Raw genomic sequence first — 27,466 nt, 5'->3', positions numbered from 1 at the left:
ACATTATTTTATGCAGTGTTCCATGTTTCCGTGTTTCTCCACCATTGCTCTTCTTCAGACAGAGGGTAATATTTCTGAATCTATCAAGACGCAGATAATGCAGTGATTAAAAAGAAGATACCAGAACCTTGCTGCCTGGGCTTAAATCCTGGTTTAGATACTTATAACCTATGTTATCTTGAGTAAATTCCCTAATCTTTCTGGGACTCAGTTACCTTAACCATAAAATGAAGATAAAAGCAGTACTTCTTTCATTGGGTTGGTGTAAGGATTAAATAAGGAAATACTGGAAACTTAGAACAGCGACTGGCATGATGACTCAGTAGAAGTTAGCTGCTATTATTAATTATGATGATCATCATCATCTTCAAAATCAGCAGCACGATTATTATTGAGATGTGTGTTCCTGGCCCTTTCAGTTTATAAGGCCAGTGTTGCCTCAATTTTGGTGACGTGGGCCACCATCCTGATTTTAGCCATATCCATGAACCACCTACATTATATTTCTAGCATTTGGTTTTGAATCAACTTAAAAATAATATTAAAGGCTGACTGTAGCCTTGCCCTCAACAATATTATTTCAGAAATGCTGATGATGTTTTCCTTATGCACACACTAAAGTATACGTAACTTTTAAAATAAAAAGACTCATCAGTGCTTTACAGAATCCTCTGCTGTGACACCAGCAGTAAGTGTATTATGCTTGAGAAGCCTCTGAGCTAAGCCTTGGCACATTTCAGAGGGCTGACCTGTAGACGTGCAAACGCTGGTGGTGTAGTGGCTCAGTGCTACGGCTGCTAACCAAAACTTCAGCAGTTCGAATCCACCAGGCACTCCTGGAAATTCCACGGGGCAGTTCTACTCTGTCCTGTAGGGTCGCTATGAGTCAGAATCAACTCCATGGCGACGCGTTTACTTACACATGAAGGAGCCCTGGTGGCGCAGTAGTTAAAGCAATCAGCTGCTAACGGAAAGATCAGTGGTTTGAAATCGCCAGCCACTCCATGGGAGAAAGATGTGGCAGTCCGCTTCCATAGAGATTTATAGCCTTGGGAACCCTATGGGGTCACTATGAGTCGGAACTGACTTGATGGCAGTAGGTTTTGGTTACCTATATATGAACTGGGAGCCATTTTAGATTCGGCAGAAATCTACCACCACAATTACCCACGTGGGCAATACATACCCTCGCCAAGGGCCTGAACATGAATGACTGTCACTAAGCTGACTTCACTTAGCAGATACTGAGGTCTGAATTCTGTCTCATTGCTAAAGGACTGAAAACAGTTTCCTTTCATTAGCCTAAATTCCTAGTAATCTGAGCACCGTGCTGGTGGGTAGGCTGCAGGCAGAGTGAGGCCCTTTAGAATGAAAAAAACAATACTATAATCGGAGGTCTCATCCAATCTCTGCAGGCTGGATTAAATGCAGTTTGACCCTTGTGCTAACCTATTTCCATGTGATACATCTGGTACAAGAAGAGATTAACTAGTTAAGAAAAACAAGCTAACATCTCTGCAGCAAATATATTATCGCTATGTAGAGCCAGACATAAAGGTTTGCACTTGCGTCATTAGCTCAGCTATAATAAATGAGATGCTCTATGTGATGTATAATATGGAAAAGAAAACACAGCTGTTTGCTTCTGTAGGCAAGTGCATAGGTGCACTGCACCTGAGTCTGCAACCACTTAATAAGCCCGCAACAACAAAGCAGCATCACTCAGAATGGCGATGGCTGAAAACCATTATCCATGGATAATTAACTATGTCAGGACACTGAGGTCCTAACATGAGGTCCTCATAATTCCCCACTAAGGGAAAGACAGTAAAACATTATTATAATGTATTACTAAAATTGAATAAGAAGACTGTTCTATTTGTGTGTTATTAATGCAAGCTGTAAGTTACAGCAGCACTTGAATTATCATTAGTTCTGCGGGCACTCTATCACTTGAAGGGCAAAGCAACCCTCTGAGCTTAAGAACCATGAAGAAATGTTTCCATTTGGGATTAAAATTTTCAAAATGTATTTGCAATTTGTTCTGTTCATTTTCCCCCCACATGCACGAACGTATACATGGCAGACATTGATCACTGGAAAAGTCATTGCTAAGACTGCCATTATTAAGGAAGTCCAAAGCTATGAGCCTGTAAAACATTTCTACTGTACTCATTCGCTCTTTAGAGGAGCCCAGCATTTTGCTTTCTCCAAGAGTCTTGGTCATTTTGAGACTCTCCCCTATAATGCCAAGTATTTAAATTTCTCAATAACAAGGCTTTTTGACTTGAAGACAAAAAGCTCCACTCCATTTAATAAGACGACTTCCTACTGTGTGGGGCTGTTCTTTACCTCATAATTAAAATAGCACCTGAACAGGACCATCTGTGAGTGCGGATTAAGTTTTTTACAAAATGTGAATATCCTTTCATTTTTTTTCCCTACCCTCTAAACATTCATATTTTGTGTGACACGCACACAAGCTTAATTAAATAAACTTTTCCTAAAAAAAGAAAAAAAAAAAAACAGAAGCATAAAGTAGTTGGGTAAATGTTTCGCTCTTCGCTGCAGTCTTCAATGCATCAATAAATAAATGTGCAGCTCTGTAATTTGCTCAACAAATAAATGAACTGTCAGTCTTGACTTTCTGTTTCTAGGGTTTTGTCAGTTTATGGCAACCCAGAGACACCGTTTGCCACTTGATTTTCCTCTTCCTTTTTCAAATACACTCATTTTGGAAAAGACATTATTTATCCAAAAGGCTGCCAAGACATTGGGTTAGGATGGGTTTGGATATACAGTGTACAGACTATTTCACAAGCTAGTCTTATTTAACCAAGATACGGTCTCTTTGGGAGTTTTTTGCACAAACTGCAAATCCATAAATGTAGAGATTATAAACATTGATACAGACATTTCTTCCAGAGGGTTTTCTGACCTTATGTTAACTTTACCATGGAAATTCATGTTACTCTGCCAATGCTGGCTTATTTACTGAAATGGTCCCTTTGGTGCAGTTGGGGCTGTGATGTCAACGTGGCTCCATTCTAATAACCCTTATGAAATATTTACAATGAAATTTAACCACACATGTGTAACAGCTGACTTTAGCGGCAGCCAAGGTTTAGGCTTACCCTTTTCTTTTTATTAAAGAAAAAAACAACACAAAACCAGTTTTTATATTTTCCTCTACTCCAGACGATCAAACCCACATGAATTTAACAACTTCCCAAACGACATCTCTGTGGAACAGTGAGACTCAAGATTATACTCACCAAACGGTGTCTTTGTGCTAGCTTTGCTTAGGCCCTGAAATGACAGTTGGCTTCCTCCATGGAGGAGCTGAGGGGTAAGGCAGAAACTTTAGGGTGTAACAGGAAAAACAGGATTTTGCAAGAACAAAGTCCTGCTCTTCTTTTCTGAGAATCAAACTCTTCATCAGATTCAAGACTGCCAATAATTCTGTGGACTCCCTTTTTATGGTGACAATGAGCACCATTTACATCTCGCTCCCTTTTGAGAACTCATATACTTTCTCTGCAAAAGGAAAGAAACTGCCAAGTTTAAGCAAAAAAATGCACACAAATATTTTTGCCAAGCGAGAACCCATATAGAATAGAACAATGTCACAAGGTGACAGAAGACCATACCAAGACTGCAGGGTCACTGCCTCTGTCCTTGAGAAGACTGAGGAGATTTCTGATTCAAATCAGTCAAGACTTAACATTTTATATCTGAATCCTATCCACAGCCTCTTGTCTACAGACATGTTTCAATTAGCTTGAATAACAGTTACAAACAACAGAATTAGTTGCTAACGTTTAAATAGTTGGGAGCCTCCATAAACAAACACACACACACACACAAGTGTGCACACATGTGATCTGAATTTTCTACTTGTCTTGAAAAATGGAAGACCTAGTAACAGGGATCCAGCTGCAAGCACCTGCCCTCTTCACACAGGGTGTGAACTCCCCTCCTCAATGGCTTCATTCATCTCCGTTATCTGCCAGGCCCTGTAAGTATTTGAGTTTGCAACCCCTAATCTGAATTCACTAGAATCGATTCTGACTCACTGCGACCCTACAGAACAGAGGAGAACTGCCCCATAGAGTTTCCAAGGAGCGCGTGGCGGATTTGAACTGCCAGCCTTTTGGCAAGCAGTCTGAGTTCTTAACCACTGTGTCACCAGAGTTCCCTCAAAAATTCACAAATATCCAAATATTATGCCCCTACTGGAAACCCTGGTAGCATAGTGGTTAAGAGCTCTCACCAAAAGGCTGCTAACCAACAGGTCGGCAGTTCGAATCCACCAGGTACTCCTTGGAAACTCTATGGGGCAGTTCTACTCTGTCCTATAGGGTCGCGATGAGCCGGAATCAACTCGAGGACAATGAGTTTTGTTGTTGTTATCAAGTGCCCAGAACACTTAAGAAAGCCCAGTGCCTCTTTCGACGTGATTTTACCAATTCCACGGGCCCTCCTAAGCCCTCCAAACCAGTTCTGGTTCCCTAGTTACATAGCCCAGCTGTAGTGATCTTAGGTACTCTGGGTACAAAAGCTAACACATACGTGAATACAATAAAAATGCTCAGAAAGACAGAGGGAGAAATCACCAGCTCTGAGAATGGGCTAGGTTACTCAACGATACAGTCGTGCTCACGCTGCCACCCAGGCCAGCACTGTTTGTGTCTGCTTCACTCAAGCTCGCACTTGGATTTATACATGCAGGCGTCCTTTCTCAACACACTCTCTCTGACTTTCCTGCCACATCCTGTTTCCAGTGCTCTAGAAGATGCTAGCTCCCAATTCTCCCAGGCCCTCACAAAGCTTTTAAAGCTAGCATAACATGCAGAATTTCAAATGAAGACCCAACAGCAGAAAGATCATTTACAGTAACTATACAAACAAGCTAAATGAAAGACTTGTGTTCAGTCATTAAAAATAATAATGCTAAAGCCCTGAGGGCTGAAATGTAAAACTTAGACTCGGTGTGAGGAAGCAGAAAAGGAGTGTGTTTATTTTCCCAATAAGAGGGCCTGCTAATTTATTTAGTAGACAATTTTAGAGTACATTTGTTCACAGTGATATCTCACTTTTTCAGAGTATATGAAAAATAGTCACCACAGATAAAATGCTCATTCAAGCCAAAGACTTCTGCAAGATAGAAATCCCCAGGTGGGAGATGAGCAAGGGGGCTGCTGGCAAGTACTGCCACTAATAACTTCCACCCCTCTGCCTTCCAACTCCCCTGGACCAAGCCCAGAGTTAGTTATAGAGTTCTCTCTCTCACACTTTGCAGATGATGCCTAACATCATGACAACAGAGTAGAGAAAAGGTCTCTGGACTGCCTACCTACAACAAGTTTCTGTAAAGTAATGAATACAGACAGCTCGGGGACCATCCATCCACCTGCGCTGCCTGCCTCTTCCTGCCTGCAAAGTGAAGCCACCAGGGATCGGCAGAAGGTACCTGTCTGACAGGGCCAGGCCAGCCTTTCTCCTCAGTGACAGCCCGGGTCTACCCTCTCCAACCTGACCCACCATAACTCCTTCACCATGCAGCAGCAAGGCAGCTGACAGTAGCAGCTGCAGCTCCTAAGCGAGATGGATGGAATTTTCATAACTAGTTCCCCAAGTTACATTTTACCTTCAAGATAATTTATGAGCTGTTCTGGAGCCTTGAAGAGACAATATGCTTGCCATAAAATTAACTGTAACAGTCTTGTAGGTTATAATTAACACTGGGAGGGTAGCACCAACTGGATGAAACACATGGCATAATTGATGGTGAAACTGGAAATGAAGCGAGCTAACAATATCATTACTGTGCACGCTGCCTTAGCAAAACCTCTGCTTTCCAAGGGTTAATTACAATTGCCTTCCAGGGCCCATATTCTAGTAGGGAAGAGGCCAGGGCTGGGCAAAGAGGTGGAGGTTTTTCTGACAAGGCCATGGAGCACCTGGACGGACACAAAGGCTGTCAACGGTCTGAAAAGAGAGGCATGCTGAACCAAGGGCCATGGCAGAGCATCTGGCAACGTGCTTCCTGTAGTACAGGCCAATCCCTCCATAAGCCTTCCTTGTAGACGTGACTTCATTTTCTCATGAAAAAGCATCTTTTCGAGGGAAGAAAATAAAGAGAAAAGAACGCAAACTCCCAAAATGCCCTTCAAAGATCTGGTATTTAGAATACAGCAGAACTGATGCATTTCAATTTAACATGTGCATATCTTAGCAAAAAATTAAGATGGTTGATTAAGCTTAAAAATAACCCTCCTGAACACCCTGTCCAGGGGAGACTATGGAAAGAAAGTTATAAGCTGGTGAATTAGACATGTCATGTCAACCACTACCATCTTGAAAAGAAACACTAAACTCTTTTCTTTCGTGCATGGGTACTAAGCAGTCTGAACAATACTCAAGAAATATCAAATCTTCTAAACACAATGGAACCATTCAAATAATTTCACTGAGGTATGGTAAGGTGACTGACCTATTTTTTGTTTTGTTTTGTTGTCTTGGGACAATACACTGGAAATCACTGATAAATGATACAACAGTGTCCCCTACAGGCCAACAGAGCTGCTCCTTAACCCTCCCCCCGACAACTGAAAGCCAGAGTTACACTTTTATCTCTAACCTGGAATGCACATTGCAGAGTAAATTTGTAAAATACACTGGGGAAACCCCTGAGACAGAATAAAATTACTATTCTTAACGCGCAGTAAATTGTTTCATAGATACAAACATACTGTACAGCTGGTGATTAACCCATTATGGAGTAGATAAATTGCTACCCTTTCACCTTAAGGGCACCAACTCAAATCAACCTTGACTAACCCAGCCCCCAAATTACTTGACTTAGAGGATTTACAGATTCTTGGAGGCTAAACTTTGATGTTCTCATCTTTGCCCCTACTCTCCCACCTTCTAAAAGATTGTAACTAATATAAAAGAAATGACATAGCTATAAAGGTAATAACTTTCCTTTAAAAGATTTATGGTGGGGGAGGGATTTATAAAGCATAATCTGGAAACAACTTCCTTATTATACAAAGAGATGCACCCACAACAACAAAAAAAGTGTAAAATATGCTTAGGTACTAGAAAAAATAAATATTTACAGATACACACCGTGGCCCTCTCCATACTGGGAAGGATCCTGGAAGATCTCTAAGCCTATATTGTGTGACCCAAGTCAACGTACTCCATGAAGCTGTGAGTGCTCCACCAAGAGTAAAACTGTTATTACCCTGGTAGCACCCATACAGCATGGTGGTCTCAGCTGGGCTGTCTGGGCTTAAATTCTATCTCCACTACTCACTAGCTGAAGCCCTGGTGGCAGTGTGATTAAGAGCATGGCTGCTAACCAAAAGGTCAGTAGTTCAAATCCACCAGCCGCTCCCTGGAAATGCTACTCTGTTCTACACTGTTCTACAGGGTCTGTACAACAGCAATGGGTTTTGTTTCACTCACTAGCTAAGCTGCCTAGGGCAAGTTTCTCACCATATAAAGCATTTAAAACTCTGTTTGGCACTTCGTAGGTTCTCAATAAACGTTACCTGCTGTTATTGTTAAAAATCATACAACTAAAGGCTTCAAGGAAGGTGGAGGTAGTAAGGGTAAAAGCAACCAGGAATCTCGCCTACCTTTGGCTGTTCCCTGGAATCTGACTTACAGAGTCATCCTGGTCAGAGCTGGATCACGCCACTTCCTTTTTAGATGAAGTTGCTGAGGTCCAGAGAGCCTGTGACATGCCCAGAGTTCTACAGCCGGCTGGAGACAGGATTCCAGCTGGAGGCTAGCCTCTCTCCATCAGTTCTCTGTGAGAGTGCATACTTAGCGCACGGCCTGGCATAGAATGATCTCCAGTGCAGTGTTCCTCCCTACACCGATTCAGCAACACCAGCACCTACCTTGAGGTTAGGGTTGTCACGTAGGAGACTCTCTCAAAGGAGAAGCCAGAGTGGATGAGTGTTGCTGGGTTTGTTCTTGACTTTCTTGCTTTGGTCTGAAGAAGATGATGATCATTAAGTTTTACTGAATACCTTAGTATGTTACAGGTACTTGCTTTAGGTGTTTTACTTGGAATTGTCCCATCAACCTTCTGAGATAGGTTATATTATTATCCCGAGGCAAGATACAAATGAGAAAATTGAGGCTCAGAGGGGTTAAGTAACTTGCCTAGTTACAATCTATAACTGTAACTCAGTCAGGGTTTTTGAAGTGGGCCCAAGATTCAAACCCAGGTAATCTACACTCCAAACCATTATGCTATATTAATAAAATTTTACTCCTGAGGAAAACAAAATTTTTTTTTCGCATTCAACATTGAGAACTAGGTCCTTCTAGAGAAAGAGTCACACAAATGCTGTCCAAAGACCCATAATCACATATAGATTTCTCCCCTATCTCCCATGCATATTTGGAGACAAAATGCTGCCACCATAGTCAACACAATTTGGCAATGGTGCATATTCAATGGTATTCCCCACAGTGCCTGGACATGCAGTGAGGGTCACACAAGAACACTTAGACTTAATGGAGAACCTGACTCTGTCTGCCCTGAAACAAGGGTTCCCATGACATTGACTCATCCTCTTTCAGAGCATTTATTATACTACATTGTTTGACACATTTCCTCAAATCGAGTGTTACTCATCTCTATAACTTCAGGGCCTAGGATAGTGTCTTGTACCGGATAGGCACTAGATAAATATTTGTGGAATCAATGCATAACTGACGGATCACTCGCACAAAAATCACTACCATTTATTGAGAGCTTGAGTGCACGATCGCATGTGAAGCCCTACTGTGAGATAGATGCAGCATCTCCCTTAAGAGATCTTTGTGAATATAACATGGCCTGATTTTGAGCCTTCCTTTAAAGTGAAGACCATTAAAGTGACACATTTCTTGGAAAAAGAAGTAGGTACCAGGGTGCAGATAATCTAAGGAGACAGTCAGGCTGTGGAGGCCCAAGAAAGGCGAGGGTTTTTTTTTTTTTTTTTTTTTCAGTTTCTCTAAATTATTTTTAAATTCCTTTAAAATAAAATAAAATCCTATCATCTTGCCTATATTTCGATCTTACAGAAAGCAGATTATTTTTGGAGATTTTTTCCCTTGATATTTTATTTTTTTTAATTGTACTTTAGATGAAGGTTTACAGAACAAACTAGCTTCTCATTCAACAATTAGTACACATTGTTTCGTGACACTGATTGCCAACCCCACAACATGTCAACACTCTCCCCTTCTCAACTGTGGGTTCTTTGACCAACTTTCCTGTCCCCTCCTGCCTTCTAGTCCTTGCCCTTGGGCTGGTGTGCCCATTTAGTCTTGTTTTGTTTTCTGGGTCTGTCTAATCTTTGGTTGAGGGGTGAACCTCAGGAGTGACTTCATTACTGAGCTAAAAGGGTGTCTGAGGGGCCATACTCTTGGGGTTTCTCCAGTCTCTGTCAGATCAGTAAGTCTGTTTTGTGTGTGCATGTGAGCTGGAATTTTGTTCTACATTTTTCTCCAGCTCTGTCTGGGACCCTCTACTGTGATCTCTGTCAGAGCAGTCAGTGGTGGTAGCTGGGCACCATCTAGTTGTGCTGGACTCAGTCTGGTGGAGGCTGTAGTACTTGTAGCCCATTAGTCCTTCAAACTAGTCTTTCCTTTGTGTCTTTGGTTTTTCTCCATTCTCCCTTGTTGCAGATGAGGTAAGACCAGTAGAGTATCTTAGATGGCTACTCACAAGCCTTTAAGATCCTAGATGCTACTCACCAACATAGAATATAGAACATTTTCTTTATAAACTAAGTTATGCCAGTTTAGCTAGATATTCCCCGAGACCATGGTCCCCACAGCCCTCAGCCCAGCAATTTGGTCCCTCAGGGAGTTTGGATGTGTCTACGGAGAGAAAGGCACTTCTTAACCAAGTTCCTCAGAACATCCGTATTCCCTGAATCTCTCACAAAGAGAAGCCACGAGAACTAGAAATGCGAGTTTTATAACAAGTGACCATTTTACAACGGTGATCAGGAAGGAAAAGCTAATATTTTTAACTCAGCTGAATGACTTTATTTTGATTCTGTTGAGTGTTACTGACTATGCAGATGTGGCAACTATACACTAACAGGAATGTGCAGAGTCCCACACAGGGAACCAGTTCTTGTCTGTCATTCCACTAGAATATAAGCTCCATGAGAGAAGAATTCTTGTCAGTTTTATTCACTGCTGCATTCCTAGCACCTGAACCAGTGCTTGGCAAATAGTATGCACTCATTAAATATTTATTGAATAAATAAATGCATGAATCAATGTTTTCTCAAAAAGTTTAAGAAGCCCTACCCCGTAAGAAGCAGCCGGCAACTAACCACAGTCACAAACCTGCCACTTGTTCCACTGGAGCAAAGCTCATACTGAAGCCTGTGTGTTGATTTTATAAATAAGATGCGCAGAAGTCAATTGGCTTTTGTCCCTCATAAAACTGTTCAAATAATGACAGTAACAAGGCTAATAACATTAACAACACTTGCCTCCTTAAGATAAGTTGCTGTATCTTGGAAAGAAAGGTAGCCCTATCTCTAGACACATTTAATCCTTGCTCTGAATTTATACAATGTTTCAATTCCTACACCTTTATGAGGGGGTTTTATGGAGTTATTGGGTTTTATGGAGTAATCTGGTTCAGAGACACAAAGGACATTCTTCTGCTAAGGGCAACAGAAAGCAGAGACTACAATCACAAAAGGAGAAGGGACAGATGCATTAAAAAAAAGAAAGACAGTTAATGACAACGAGCCGACCAGGGCTTCCCTCTGTCTCTCTCTAATCTGCTTCATTTATTCCTCCTCCCTACCCACAACATCACAAAAATTCAGCTAGTTGCAATGAAAAGCTGCTGAACTGTAGACCCTGCAACTTCTCACTCCTAACTCTGCCAGAATAAACAGCCACTGTCTCTAGCGGCAGATGCAGTCAAATGGCCCAGTCACATGTTGTCTCAGCAGATAACTGCATCACCTTACCATCCTGAGCCCATCCTCAAGTCTAGTAGTTCCACTTTTTGTGACCACAACTCCCTAGGGCAGAAAATAAATTCTGACCCAAACATCAGGGGACTAGGGCCCATGCATATCACTGTACCAATATCATGGCACATCATGACATTAGCAGGTAACCAAGAAAGAGCAGCAGATGAAATACAGACCTGAAGCCACACTTCACCTCAGTGTTGCCCCCTACTGAACTGAAACCCATCTCTTTATTCAGAAGCATGCTTCCAGGGATGCCTTTACAGATTCCTTCTTAAACCATCCCTCCCCCCTGAATTCTTCCTTTCCTCACCCAGCTCCATTTCACTTTCAGGAATGGCAGGGAATCAGGAATGGCTGGCTCAGGGCTGTAAATTATTTCAAAGTTGAGACAGTTTCATGCTCATCTTGATACTTCCCACCGCATCTAGCACAGTCACTTGTATACAGTAAGCACTAAATAAATAATAGCTGACTGTTAAATTGGATGGGGCAGTACAATTCAGGCTGGCCAGGAGGCAAAAGGAGAGACCAGATAGCCACAGAGGAAGCCTCACGCACTGGTCTCAGCACCACAGCTGATCCAGTGCAAGTAACTTACACAAATCGTTCTTCTGTTGCACTCGATCAGAGGCCAAGATGATTAGCTTAGCAAAGGAAATCCAACTTATTACAAGTTCTAGGTTATCAGAACTAGATTTTTGAACCCTAACAATGCTGTCCAGAATGGATCCATCCTGGGGGTAGGTGCTGATGATGGTTGGGTTCCTGGGGTTCAGGGAGATAGTCAAATAACCAGATGGTTGTTCTACTTGTCCAGGAAAAAAAAAAAAAATGCTAACTTGGCAGTTTTTTGAGCTGCCAAAGCCCGAGGAGGCTGGAGGTAAGAAGTTCTAAAAGCCTTTCTAAGAAACTGCCATAACATTTGTTTAGGTTCTCAGCACCATTTTAAGGCTCCTTGGCCTCAAATGAAGCTATCACCTGTACTTTGGGGGCACACTTAAATCCTATTTGACCTATATAAGTGGACCAAGTTTCCATTTAATCAGACTACGTTCCTATCCAGTGTGCAATGCTCAGAGATGCTGTAATAAAAGAAACTAAGAGAATGACAGAAGAAATACGGAGGGACTCTCCGAAAGGAAATAAGTTGGGCCACATGCAAATAAATGATGCGCCAGGCTAACCCAGGACAATGTAAAAATGAGCGCAGCCGTGATCTCACGATGGCTTGGTTGGAGTCCCATCCCTTCAAGAAGCCAAATGTCCTTAACAAGCTTGTAGCCTCTTTACCACTGACAAGAGGGATGAGTCCTTAAGTCTGCCATGTCTTAAAATCTCCTATTAAAAAAACTAATGGCCTTCAATAAGCACATGAAAAGATGCTCAACATAGTCACTAGGGAAATACAAATCAAAACCACAATGAAACATCACTAAAAACCCATAAAAAACCCATAGCCATTCAAATGATTCCAACTCATAGCTATGACATATCACTAGGACGGTTTTAATTAAAAAAAAAAAAAAAAGGTGGAAAATAACAAGTGTTGGTGAGGATGTGAAGAAATCCTTGCTGGTGGGTATGTAAAATGGTGCACCCACTGTGGAAAACAGTCTGGTAGTTCCTCAAACAGTCAGACATTGATTTAACACACGATCCGCATTCCATTTCTAGGTATATACTCAAGAGCACTGAAAACATGTGTTCACTCAAAAACACACAAATGTTCATATCAGCATTATTCATAATAGCCAAAAGTGAAGCAACCTAAATGTCCATCAACTGATGAATGGATAAGCAAAATGTGGTATAAAAATGGTGCAGGGGTGTGTGACCTCCTCTAACTTCAAAAGAGGGAAGGAGAATCAAGGTCAACAGTCCAAGGCTGATTCCTATGAGGCAGAGGTGAGACATACCTCCTCTCTCCAACCTTTTTACCAATTCTGACCCCAGCCTTCCTTCCCATGGCACTCTCTACTTCTTTGCTGGGTTTGATAATTCACTACAACAGCCACACACAACTCACAGATAAGACTCATGATTATGGGGTTTATAAGGGAAGTAACACCTTGGAAACTCTATGGGGCAGTTCTACTCTGTCCTATAGGGTCGCTACGAGTCGGAATTGACTTGACAGCACTGGGGCTTAAGGAAAGTAACAGGCTACAGTTCAGGATCAGAAATGACTGAGGATATAATTCTTCTATCAGGGAAGCTTTTTCACAGCCATGTCTGTAGGCAGGCCTCTCTCTAGCCCTAGGTCTCTGGGCCCCCGCACCGCTTGGGCAAGAGTTACAAAACTCTTTAACTCCATCAGTAAGTGGCCAGGGGTACCCCACTCCACTGGTAAGCTTCAGGCCGAAGGCGCTCAGTTTTCTTGCTCCATGGGCCCGTAAGCCTAGCTCCGCCAAGTACCCAGAGGCATGCCGCTCCACCAGTGAACCTCCTGCCCAAAGGTGCTCAGTTCTCTCCCTCCGTGGATTGGTACACCCACTACAGGCGCCTCACCCTGTAGGCTGGCAAGCCCAACGGTAGTCTCACACTGGTCTCTGGGTTCTGCTGCTGCTGTTTCTCTGCTGTTACTTCTCACTGCCTCTTGCCATCTCCCATGTTACAGCTCTGTCTCCTGAGTCTAGGGGCTTCTCAGCGCAAGGACCTCGGGTTCAAAAGATACGCTCCGCTCCTGGTTCTTCTTCTTGGTGGTAGTGAGGTCCCCTCTTTTTGCCTCTGGGATGGCTCATTTTAAGCCTGGCAAGATGGCAAAACTGACCAATTTCCTTGTTAGGGTTCCATATACCTTATTTGCATAACCCCACCCCTACAAGGGTGCCATGAACCTTATTCGCATTATCAGCAAGCTATCTAATCCTGCTGGTGGGCCACAAGCACCTTATTTGCATAGTCCCACCCAGTCATTTGGTGGGAGTTACAAGACCATGGCAAGAAGGACCATATAAAAGTGATCCATCACACCACATGTGCTATATCCACCCAAAGGAATATTATTCAGTGATAAAAAATGAATGAAGTACTGATACATGCTATAACATAGATGAACCTTGACAGCATTATGCTAAGTGAAAGAGGCCAGCCACAAGAGGCTCCATGTATATGATTCCATGTATATGATATGTCCAGAATAGGCAAATTCATAGAGACAAAAAGTAAACTAGCAGTTACGGAGATTGTGGGGGAATTGAGAGTGACTGCTAATAGGGTAGAGGGTTTCTTTTTGGGATGATGAAAATATTCTAGAATTGGATGGTGTGATGGTTGTCCAAGCTTGTGAATATACTAAAAATCACCTAGGTGTACACATCGAAATGGCGAATTTTATGTTATGTGAGTTATATCTCAATTTTTTTTTAAGTCTAATGGCCTTGCTTTTGTTTTCTTTTTTGTATTTGAAATTAACTTAGCAGAAATTTAAAGGCACAGCTTTAAAGTGAAAAAGTACAGTTAATTCTCAAAGCATTTCTCATCTCCCCGAATTATCCTTTACCTAGCTCTCTGCTCACTCTAAATCCCCACGGACAGACATACAAAGTCAAGTCAAAACCTAAGATGAAAAACATGTTAATTTGGGATAATGTTTAAAAGCTTTTTATTTCTATTTTCTAATATAATTATTGACTGGGTGAGACTTACATAATGTAGATAATGTGGTTCAATATAAGGGGTTCTCTGTATTACAACAATTCTAATCTTTGAAGGGAGCCCTGGTTGGCAGTTCGAATTCACCAGCTGATCCTTGGAAACCCTATGGGGGGGGGGGGCTTTACTCATTTCTGAAGGGTCGCTATGAGTCAGAATTGACTTGATGGCAATGGGTTAGTCTTTTAAGACACCTACTTACTTCCCTTAAAGAGTAAGAGCAACTTCCCACTCTGCTGTGGTAGCAATGACCACACTGCCTTGGTCACTGCTTCCACAGCCTCTTTCTAGGCACCTCCTGAATTCTCACTGCCAGATATCCTTAAGCCAGCTGCCTACTATGCTATATTATGCACAGCACCTTATGCAATATTTTGTACAGAGCAGGTATACAAAATATACACAAACATTATGTTTATTGAATAAAATCACTCTTGTTTCAGCAAGGACAATCATGGGACATGCCAGCCATCTCTGCAGAAAAACACAGTGCTTCATGGTCTCCAGTGTCACTGCTCTGAAACCAGGATTCTTCATCTCTACAGGAAACTGGGGGGAGGGCTTTAAATAGATTTTCCTTATCAATCAGCAGTAAGTGAATATACAGCTTGGAACCTATTCACTGTTGGCACTGATTAGCATGCTGGCATTTTTTTTTTTTTAAAGGAATAAAGAAGGGAGCAGATATATACGCAGTTAACAAATATTATGTACTTTCTTACTTGTACAGAAAAACTGCCAAGTTATAGTAGAAATAAAATAAGTGTTCGGGGGGGCAGGGTGGTGATTCACCAGCTGGCTTCATCTGATGCCCCCTTGGATTTGCACCTGGGGGCAAATGCTCCCTCCTAACCCTCCCCTCTTTATGCCTCAGTTCAGGAGTCACACACATATTCAGTATCAAAAACTGCATAATGGTCAGTGGTCAGATGCTGAAATGGGCACCAAGTTTTTTGCGAAGTGTTTTCTCTAACACTTGATTTACCTGAGCTACGCAAACTGAGCAAAGACGCAGAAACAAAATGTTTGATTCTCATTCTGACATGTTCAAAGAAAAAGGAGACCCTTTCCTTTCCTTAAGCTGACTACAAATAATTATCCCATAATAAACAAAGACTGCAAAGTTTTCAGCAATCTAGGGAAGATGCTGAGGCTCTGTATAAAATAAACAGGCACTGATTTTTATTGTATTTTATTTAGAAAAACAAGTCAGGCATGGACACTGAACTGTACCTTCTCTTGGGTGTACTTTTCAAATGATAATTTCTTCCACTGTCACCATTAAATCTTAATCCATTCCAGCTCCTCGCATGGGTCATTGAGTCTATATGTATCGCTGTTATTTTAAAATGTTTCCCCTTGGTAGGGAAAGGGGGAGAGAAGATGTTGAGAGCCAGATGGGCCTCTTCACAGTTCATTTATCAAACCTAATACGTTGGGCTCCACCCTCCTCTCACTCACTACTGCAGTTAAACTTCCATATAATTTGGTAATCATTTTCATTATCAGAGAGTGACCCTAAAGCAGCCTATCCTGGGATGCCCAGCCCTTGCAGCTGCTCCTTTCCTGCCTTTTCCTACAGTAGACCCTAAGAACCTCAGAGTTTATTAGCTGCAGACTGACCTTTGGGCCGCAGAGGTCAAGAAGGGGTCAGATCAGAGGGCTTGCCCGGTTCTTTAAAAGCTATAACAAGCTGTCCATCAGGCAGAGTGGACTGTATAAACAAAGCCAAATCTTCAGAAATTCTGTACCACTTCTGTTAACACTTACCCTGCATTCACACAGCTTCTCCTCACGTACTTTGGATCATTCAACTCTGGGGAAGTGAATAGACAGCCCTAATGAGCCTATTTGGAGAGGGTTGTTTATGGGATTACCGGGCTTGGGGAAGGAAACCCACAGCACTCAGATGTGCCTCTACAATTGCAGAATTGTGTGACACTGTGACAAACTCGGTTACTCCATCTCATGCAGAATTGACACTTTCCTCCCAAAGCTAAATTACAGGGCACATGTGCTTTCAGTTTAAGAAACTTCAGTGAACCCCAAACAACGGCTCAGCTCCTGGCCTAAGAGAGAGATACAAATACTTTATAACCAAGAGACAAGTTTCACTGTAAAAAATTCTAACATCATTATCGCAAATGAACCTGCCGAGAAGGGGAAAAAGCCCTGTATTCCAGTAGACTTATCCTAAAGTTACTGCCAGCTGTGGAATCTCAGCTGACCTAAATTTCTTGAAGCTGTACTATCCATAACGCATTCTCTAATGTGCAATATAAGGTAATTAGAGTCATCTGTATTTAACTTTCAGAGGAAAAAAATTTCTATTATCTAATCTAACTGATCCCCTGATAGCTTTGATGAAAGTAAAATACTGTAACCTACTGCTTGGCCTTTGGTGAGTGCTAATTATTTTCTGTCAAAGCACATTTTTCCTTGTGTAATTCCAAAGTACACAACAGGCCAATCTCGCCAACACAGGCAGCTCAGGAAGCATGGCGGCGGATGCTTTATAACTTTCACCACCACGCGCTTGATGGCTACTCAAGGCCATGCCCGATTGCAGACGGCCGATGAAGCTTTGATGAAGAGAAGGAGGGGGGATGGTAACAGTCTGTTTATACAGATCATATGGATGAGTCTTTTAGATAGGTCTCCAGGATGGGAAACATCAAATGGGGGGAGGGAAGGGGTGGGGGAAGGATTATGGTTATTTAAGACTCTAAGGACACTTTTCCCTCTGAGCTCTCAGGACATCACCCTCTTGAAATTTTCTTTCAGGTGTTTAGTTTTAAGGAGGTCTGCATAGTGTCAGCTGCTGAGCTCTTTCTTTTCTCCTCCCCTACCACAAAAGACTTGAGAATTTTTGCTTCAGATGCTAGACTACATCAACTTCAACACTGGCTCCAGCTCCTGATTAAATTGTTAGCAGTAAGGGCCAGAAATGCCGAAACAAGACTCCTTTTAAACGGGCCATTTTGGCCATGCCTGTCTGATGATTTGGTGTATTAGGAAATTATTGTTAACAAACCAAACACACTATACAAAAGACATCATTCTCAACACTTGGTCTCTCTCTGTGCTGTGCTGTCGATGGGGGGTGGGGGGCGGGAGAGGGCTGACAGGGGAATTGTCCCTTTCTCCTTTTCCTATTTAATAAGAATCACCAGGAGGAAAAATATAAAAGGTCAAACAGAGAGAGAGAAGAGAGAGAACCCTCTTAGATGTCCCCACACTGATATTCCATTAGTTGATAAAATATGCCTACTTTTATGACTATACATACGTAGACTGTAATACGAAGAAAATTTAAAAATTAATTATTAGAAGTTAAATTGGAAATCATTTAATTACTCTAGGTGAAACCGCCTCTCATCTACTCTGACCACACGACTAAAAAGGGGCAGGGGGTGTCACTGGGCATTTTTCAAGTATTATTTGAATGTGAATCTGAACTTAGAGCTAATATACATATTTGAAAAAGCAGCTTCCTAATACCCAATCAAAATCGATAGTGCATACACTTTACTGACTTCTTTCTTGGAACGGCTCATCTTCAGCCTTGTTCGGAGGAATCTATTTTTATGATAATTGTACTAGTGAAGCTATCAATTCTTGTAGATTCTGTTGCATGAACTCATTTGGAGAATATTACAGCTATCAATAAATGCCCTTGACTCCCAGACACATAGAATGTTTAAGCATCAAATAAGATTCCGGGACAAAATATAGCATAATCTTCCTGATTCCTCTCCCTCTTGCTTTGAGACCCATCATAATTCAACATGTTTTACAAACTACAGACCTAAAGGATAGCCCTAACATTTTGAGGAGCTGGTTTCCAGCCTTCCACAGATCAGATCAGCTGTTTTTCAAATAAGAGCAGGATAACGTGATATTTACTATGCAAGCACCATTTCTGGAAAAACCGACTATCTGTAGAAGCTTTCCACCAGTAATAGCCTCCCAACCACAGATAAGTCCATGTGCAAAGAAACTAGGTTGAAGCAAAAATAATCCCTACTTGGTCAATTCTAAGAACAGGGTTGATAAATGGACCACTTCAGGCAATCCACCCCTCATCTAGTGACATAAGGGCACTATGTGGATTTTCCAACCTCTGTCCTAACTAAACGCTGGTCCTTTAGACTGCTGATTAAAAGGGTTCTTCAGCACCAGGTACTTATATTACGCTCAAGATGCAAACATGTGCGCTCAACGTTACACTCAGGGATAAAACATATACAACAGGTGACGTCATGGAGTCGTACCATTAAGTGTTGGTACTGGGTGCAGGAAAGCTAACTCTGGCTGAAGGCATCTTAAACTTGCTTATTTCTCACAGGCTCACAAGTGAGAGGGATGAGACCAAGCAAACTGAAAGGTTTAGCTAAATACAGCTCTTGTTTTGGGGGGGGACAACAAATCCTGTTCCACGGCAGTACTAACCTGGCCTGCCATTCCCGCCTCAGGTTCTGCCGGGTGGAGAGCGAGGCCAGGATGGCAGTCAAGATTTCCTTCCTTTGTTTCACAGGGAGCCCTTCTTTTCTAACTTCACGAAGCACAGCATTTGTCTAGAAGAAATGATCCAAAAAAGAGAAAGAAAAAGGGAAAAATTAATAATAAAAAAAAAGCCCATAAGCAAATAAGGACAGTAAATCAATGCCTTTTTTATTACAGTTCCCCTGCTAACAAATCAATACAGTAAATGATGGCCCAAAATGGCCGGCATATATTTTGTATTTAATCAATGTACATGGCACATAAGGTAAACTCAAAAGCTCCATTGCCTTAAGTAACACATCAAGATACTATGCGTTCTCACTCTAATTTTCTCAGTGCACCAACGATTTTTTCCCTGTGAACTGCTTACCATGAGCTATTATTAGAAATGATTTTCATGTACACTTCACTGTGAGTTGTTTTGCCTTTTTAAAAAAGAGCAGTCTCTGGCTTTCCCTCTCTCCGCTTCCTGACGCCCAGCTGAGGCTTTCTGCTCTGCCTCTCTCATTTGAATCATTAATTTCTATTTCCAGCCATGCTGGCAAGTCTTTTTTGTGGGGGAGGTGGGGGGAGGCTCACTCCTTTTGCTTGCTTGTGGAAAATCAAGATCTTGCAAAGAAAGAAACAACAAGACCACAAAAATTTTACAAAGCATGACATATCAACGAACATTTTCCCAGCTCTGAAAATCCACTGCACACAATTATATTTCAGATGAGTTTCAGGGACTCTTACATGTAGGAGACTAGCCATTTGGGGAAGAACCGTTTATTCTATGGCCATGAGAAGAGTTCTTAAAAGAAACTAGGCTCACAAAAAAAAAAAAAAAAATCAGCTGTGGTCGCGTCAATTCCAACTCACAGGGACCCTACAGGACAGGACAGAACAGAACTGTCCCATTGGGTTTCCAGAGATCTCCTAGTGGATTTGAACTACCTACCTTTTGGTTAGCAGCTGTAGTTCTTAACCACTATGGCATCAGGGTTTCCAGGCTTACAGGTAAGTATGAAAACACTCAAGTCTCTACGTAGCCTTGGGAAATGTCAGATACTGCTTTTAAAAGCAGCTGAGGCTCAAGGACATCACATTTTGTTTAATGAAGAGAATTAAGTAAAAACTCAGCTTTGAAATCGTAGTTTCAATTTTTACCTCCAACACACCCCTTTACGCTCTTTTTGTATACAGGTATTTTAAACACTTAAATTTACGTAACATTATAAAAATAATTAAAGACACAACGAAAAGTATTAAATTGGTACTTGAAATTTGAGCAACCTCTTTCCAAGGTTTAACCATAGAACTTTTCATCCCATGTTGTATCTTCATAGAACTGGAGTAGAAACCTGCAGGATTCATAAATGTTTTTAATTTAAATTTAGTGCAGCTTCCTTGGAGATTTTATAACCATGGCTATTCCTAGAAGAAGTGAAATGGTCACTCTTTGTGTTCTAGTCACTCAATATATTCCTTATCTAAGAGATGCCAATACATTTGCTTACTTAAAGGGCACCTACATACTTTGGTTCCACGTAACTTGAAAGACTACGTCCTTATTCTGTATTACATTTTCTGTTTTGTTGTTGTTGTTAGGTGCCATCAAGTTACTTCTGACTCATGTGACCCTATGCACAACAGAATGAAATACTGCCCAGTCCTGCGCCATCCTCAATTGTTGCTAGGCTTGAGCCCATTGTTGCACCCACTGTGTCAATCCATCTCATTGAGGGTCTTCCTCTTCTCTGACCCTCTACTTTACGAAGCATGATGTTCTTCTCCAGGAAATGATCCCTCCTGATAACATGTCCAAAGTATATGAGACATAGTTTCACCATTCTTGCTTCTAAGGAGCACTCTGGTTGTACTTCTTCCAAGACAGATTTGTTAGTTCTTTTGGCACTCCATGGTATATTCAATATTCTTCTCCGACACCTAAATTCAAAGGCATCAATTCTTCGGTCTTCCTTATTCACTGTCCAGCTTTTGCATGCATACGAGGCAAATGAAAACACCATGGCTTGGGTCAGGCGCACCTTAGTCCTCAAGGTGTTATCTTTGCTTTTTAACACTTTAAAGAGGTCTCTTGCAGCCAATTTGCCCAGTGCTATGCATCTGTTGATTTCTTGATTGCTGTTTCTATGGGTATTGATTGTGGACCCAAGTAAAATGAAATCCTTGACAACCTCAAACTTTTCTCCATTTACCATGATGTTGCTTATTGGTCCAGTTGTGAGGATTTTTGTTTTATGTTGAGGTGTAATCCATAGTGAAGGCTGTAGTCGTTGATCTTCATCAGTAAGTGCTTCAAGTTCTCTTCACTTTCACCAAGCAAGGTTGTGTCATCTGATAATGCAGGTTGTTAATGAGTCTTCCTCCAATCCTGATGCCCTGTTCTTCATATAGTCCAATTTCTGGGGGTATCTGCTCAGCATACAGACCGAATAGGTATGGTGAAAGGATACAACCCTGACACACACCTTTCCTGACTTTAAACCATCCAGTATCCCCTTGTTCTGTTGAAATGACTGCCTCTTGATCCATGTACAGATTTCTCATGAGCACAATTAAGTGTTGAGGAATTCCCATTCTCTGCAACATTATCCATAACTTATTATGATCCACACGGTCAAATACCTTTGCACAGTTAATAAAACACAGGTAAACAATTTTCTGGTGTTCTCTGCTTTCAGCCAGGATCCGTCTGACATCAGCAATGATATCCTGGTTCCACACCCTCTTCTAAATCTCGCTTGAATTTCTGGCAGTTTCCTGTCAATATACTGCTGCAGCCACTTTTGAATGATCTTCAGCAAAAATTTGCTTGCAAGCGATATTAATGATATTGTTCAATAATTTCTGCATTCAGTTGAATTGCCTTTCTTGGGAATAGGCATAAATATTGATCTCTTCCAGTCGACTGGCCAGGTAGCTGTCTTCCAAATTTGTTGGCATAGACGAGTGAACACTTCCAGAGCTGCATCCCTTTGTTGAAATATCTCAATTGGAATGCTGTCAATTCCTGCAGCCTTGTTTTGGCCAGTGCCTTCTGCACAGCTTGGACTTCTTCCTTCAGTACCATCGGTTCCTGATCATATGTTACCTCTTTAAATGGTTGAATGTCGACCAATGCTTTTCGGTATAGTGACTCCGTGTATTCCTTCCATCTTCTTTTGACGCTTCCTGCATTGTTTAACATTTTCCCCGTAGAATTCTTCAGTATTGCAACTCAAGGCTTGAATTTTTTCTTCAGTTCTTTCAGCTTGAGAAACGCTGAACATGTTCTTCCCATGCTCAGCATTACATTTCCTACTACTGCACACTGAATATCCTCATGGCAACTCTGAGAAGAGTAGTGAACAAGAATTTCTTGTTTTTGTTGCTCACCATCCCTACCTGGCCCCTCTTCCTTTGGTAACAGCACTTAGATCTCCTCTTAGGGAATTCCTTTCTTCTGTTTCAAACAAAGAGATTCCTGGGTGCCTAAAACAGTTTGCACTTGGCTGTTAATCAAAAGGTTGGCTGTTTGAGCCCACCAAGAGACTTTGCAGGAGAAAGTCCTGGCAATATGTTCACTAAGGATTCTAGCCAAGAAAACTCTATGGATCTCAGTTCTCTGAAACACATGGGGTTGCCATGAGTCGGAATCTACTCAACAGCAACAGGTTTGGTTTTTGGTTTACTGTGTGCAGTACTGGAGGGACTGTCAATCAAGGTGCTCAGCCCACCTTTATCAAGGATGTGGGCCAGGCCAACTTGAATCTCTTTTCTAGGACTTTAGACTCTTCAAAGGAGTAACAAAAAAAGGGAAAATATTTGGAAGCAATTTATCAATTTTCTTAGTTTCTACCACCCATAGTCCTCAGAGTATTCCTGGTTTCCTGAACTTTCTGAGTCTAAATCACTCTTTTCCTTTGATACTATGAATTATCCAAAACTCTTTCAATGAAGTTCCACTTTGCCTAAATTCACCAGAATTCATTTCTGTTGCTTACAATCAAGAACCCTAACTGATATAAGGAGATAAGACAGGAAATACTGTCTCTAATGTGAAAGATCTAAGATGACCTGAGTAGCGCTAGCCAAGAAAAGGACCCTGACTCTGCCTCCTAGGTCCAGTATTACATCTACTGTACTGAGATATATACCCAATTGGACTCTCCTCAGTTTCCACGGCAACGTTTTCAGTCCACCAGCACAGGGAGGAATGCTAAGCCTCTCTAGGCAATTTCCCTGCATGAAGCCCAGGGGGGTGCAAATTTAAATACTCACTGGGGCCAGGCAGGTAACAGGAATGAGTTAAGCAGAGGTTACCCCTAAAAAGCCATTCAGAAAGGCTGGCTCAATGATGCCAGATTCTCTGAATTTCCAAAGTAAATAGGAAAGAAAAATTAATGCGAACACTTAGGTTTTAAATGTTGGAAACTAATTTTTTAATATAATTAAAATATCAGGTGTGCCAAGCTGAACAGAACCCCGGTGACTGCCAATTTGTGACCTCTGGTAGCAGAGTGGTTAAGAGCTCAGCTGCTAACTAAAAGGTCCACCAGCCACTCCTTGGAAACCCTGTGGGGCAGTTCTACTCTGTCCTATAGGGTCAGTATGAGAATCGATGTGACGGCAGTGGGTTAACTTAAAAGACGTCTAATTTCAGAGAGGCCCTGGCCATCAATGAGCATTCTAACAAAATACTGCTCCTTGGCTGTGAAACCCTACTGCATGTACTTAAAGTTGGAAGGGATCTCAAAAAGTCATGTAGTCTATCACGATGTCTGCAGGTACATGATATTTTGCCCAAATGCAAAAATGTGTCAAATAGAAAAGTGCACACCTAGATGGCGCCAAGGTGGTGTCACACAAAATCATTTCTCCCCTTAAATCTATTACAATATTAAAAAAGAAAAGAAGTCATTGCGCTCTTCCTTGCCTTTCATATTATTTAAATTTTATCAGGGGTCCCATTTTTCCGTGGAAGGATTTAAGACAGTAATTTAGAGAGGGCATGCATTTTGTCTTTTTAGTTCACCACTGTATCCCCAGTGTCCCGCCTAATGACTTTTAGTAAATATATGTCAAATCAGTGAATAAAGACAGGATCTGAAAAACAAGTACTGTAGAAACAAAGAACAATGGGACACTGTCTTCTTTTAAGAAATTACTCATAAATTGATAACTTCATCAAACAGATTAATTAAGAAACAATGTGTGCTTTACCAAGGAGCACTTCACTTCACAAAAGAATTCGCTTCAAGGTCTCTTTAACCAGATCCTTTAGTTTACAATTTCCAAAACTTCAGTCATTTGAGTATTCATAATTCTTGCCATATTTGTGTACAAGCTATGCAATATCTAATATTTCTTGAAATTGATACATTTTTTGAAATATCTTCAATTTAAAAGAAAAAATGGAAAACCAGTATGCTTGTCATAAATAAGATAACCATAAAAATAAATGCGTATATTTTTAAAAGTTGTATGTTATTTAATTCTAGATCGATATTACTGCTTGCTGAAAGTCCTGAGACTGAAGTCTCAGAAGCTCTTTATACAAGGCCATTTAACAAGACTTAGAGAATGTTAAAGACTTCAGATCTAAGTGAAGCCTTCCTTGACATAATCACATGACTGAGAGCTCCTGGGGCTCCACATCCTCACCAGCATATGGCATTGTCAGGGTTTTGTATTTTAGGTGTGTAGTACTATCTCCCACCAGCCACTCCTTGGAAACCGTACGGGGCAGTTCTACTCTGTCCTATAGGGTTGCTATGAATCGGAACCAACTTGACGGCAACAGGTGTTTTGGTTTAGTGCTATCTTGGAGCCCTGGTAGCGCAGTGGTTAAGAGCTCAGCTGCTAACCAAAACCAGCTGCTCCTTGGAAACCCAATGGCGCAGTCCTACTCTGTCCTACAGGGTTGCTATGAGTCAGAATCAACTCAAGGGCAACGGGTTAGTGCTATCTCATTGCTGTTTTAATGTGCAATTTCCTACTGACATATGATGTTGAATATCTTTTCATATGTTTATTTGCCATCTATACATCTCCTTTGGTGAGGTATCTTATTCAGATATTTTGCGTATATTTTAATTGGCTTGTTAGTTTTTCTCACTGTTGAGTTTTAAGAGTTCTTTGTATATTTTTATATATTTTGGATACAAGTCCTTTATCAGATACGTGTTTTGCAAATATTTTCTTCTAGTCTGTGGCTTGTCTTTTCATTCTCTTAACAGTCTCTTTTTCAGAGTAGAAGTTCTTAATTTTAATGAAGTCCAATTTGTCATGTTTTTCTTTCATGGACAGTGCTTTCTGTGTTCTGCTAAAAACTCCCTGCCAAACCCAAGGTCGCCTAGATTTTTCCCTATGTTGTCTTCTAGAAGTTATACAGTTTTGCATTTTACATTTAGATCTATGATCCATTTTGTGTTAATTTCCTTGCATTTTCAGGGCAAGAAAGAATATAAAAAACAAGTCTATCAGTGATCAAACACAACCAATGATAAGTAGTTAGTAAAAATATAGAGAAATACATCTGGATGATGAAAACAATTCTGTTACAGCAAAAATAAGTAAATAAAATTAAATTTAAAAATAACTTGAAAAAAGAAAGGTGAACTTCAGCATTCAGACCCTAAAATATAGTATTTCGTAAAATTTAGGGTGAAAAGAAGCTGCTGTACAAAAGGAAATTTCAGAGTTCAAATGAGTATTCCTTTTTTTTTTACAGGACAATTAATAATCTTTTTCCCAGAGTGCTGGCTGTAAACTGTAAACGCTTTCCACAGCTGCAAAATGGAGATGAAAATAGAACCTACTTCACAGGTTCTTATGAGGAATAAATGAGTTAATTTATCTATATAAAGCTCTTAGACCAGTTGCATAGTACGTGACTACGATTATTATTAAAAAAAAAACGATTATTATTATTTATCGATTATTATCTTAAACTTGGCTAATACACCTTACGCTAGGTTGTGCAGGAAACCCTGGTGGTGTAGTGGTTAGTAGCTACAGTTGCTAGCCAAAAGGTTGTCAGTTCGAATCCACCAGGTGCTCCGTGGAAACCCTATGGGGCAGTTCTACCCTGTCCTATAGAGCTACCATGAGTCAGAATTGACTCAATGACAACGGGTTTTGGTTTTTGGTAGGTTGTAGTGTTTTAACGAAACGATTCCTGCAAGTGTCTATTACTTAAAATAAAAAAATTCGAAAGTAAATCAGGCAAGCACTAAAGGATTGCAACCATAAAACTTCCATATATGCTGGGAGCCAGAGGCATAGTCTTTTGCATATCCCCAGGGGTAGAAAATCTTTACCCTTTGAAGAAAGAGAAAAAAAACTTTTTTTTTTAAGGTGGGTTTTATTGTAGAATCAGTCCTGATTTCGCCTGATCTCTCCCCTAGGTCCTGCCCCACACTTCAGCCTATCTTTCTTAGTCTCCCCTGTAGGTTCCTCATCCTGAGACCCCCAATTGTTGTTATCCCAGAGTTATGTGTTCCCTTGGTTCTTTTCTCATCTCTTCCACCTACTCGCTGTGTGGTTGATCTCCCGCTCCAATGGCTTTGTGTCCCCTGTAGACAAATGACATCTATACTTCTACCTTCAAGCAGACCTTCCCTCTGAGCTCTTGCCCCTTATAGCCAATTACTAGCTATTTCTCCTTAAACATGCCACCTCAAACATGGCATCTCAACCTCAACTTGTCCAAATTTGAACTGATCATCTCTGCTTACCAATCTCTTTCTCCTGCATTTCCCTAGCACGGTGACCAGCTCCACTATCAAAGCAATCACCCAAATCAGAAGCCTAGGAAGCATCTCAACCTCCTCCTTGTCCCATCCCCACACTCCCAACAGCTCAACACTAAATCCTGCCAATTCTTTCAATATGACTCAACCGTATCCCTTCCCCACTGCCATAGGCCTAGTTCTGGCCTATCTGTCATCTGGTCCCGCAACAATATCCAAACTAGTCTGTGTCAATCTCACCCCTTTCCTGCATTTTCCTGCTGCAAGCGTGATTTTTCAAAACTGTCAGAACACATTACTTCCTTGCAATATAATTCAGCATTATCCACAGCAGTGGTTTTTAAGCTTTCTTCATGAAGCCCTGCAATTTCTAGGAAGTATCTCGGGGTCACCAAGGAGACAAGGACCTTCAACCTCCAAAAACCCACCGAAACCAGAGCAGTTCTGATATGCTTCAGTTATTGGCATTTGGGGATACCAAAACTTAAAACAAAGAGCCCAAATTCCTTAACATGGCAAAAAAAGTCCTTCCTGATACAG

The 27,466-nt window shown here is 41.2% G+C and overlaps 1 protein-coding gene across 3 annotated transcripts in view; it reads right to left on the bottom strand.

Annotated features, from left to right (window-relative positions):
- FTO (FTO alpha-ketoglutarate dependent dioxygenase) overlaps positions 1 to 27,466 on the bottom strand; it is a 412,384-nt gene that overhangs the window by 155,580 nt on the left and 229,338 nt on the right. Inside the window, exon 8 of one of the 3 annotated variants that reach the window (XM_049864193.1) lies at positions 19,134 to 19,258. The exons of 1 other annotated variant lie outside the window; for it this stretch is intronic. In XM_049864193.1, coding sequence (XP_049720150.1) covers positions 19,134 to 19,258 — 125 coding nt within the window. Of the gene's footprint in view, positions 1 to 19,133; positions 19,259 to 27,466 lie in introns of those variants that run through there. One more of the 3 variants, XR_007514648.1, reaches the window with a different exon arrangement.

The sequence above is a fragment of the Elephas maximus genome, chromosome 21, assembly GCF_024166365.1.
Source record: "Elephas maximus indicus isolate mEleMax1 chromosome 21, mEleMax1 primary haplotype, whole genome shotgun sequence".
Lineage (NCBI taxonomy): Eukaryota > Metazoa > Chordata > Mammalia > Proboscidea > Elephantidae > Elephas > Elephas maximus.
The sequence above is the reverse complement of the archived record's forward strand: the minus strand, read 5'-3'. Positions and strand labels throughout refer to the sequence as shown.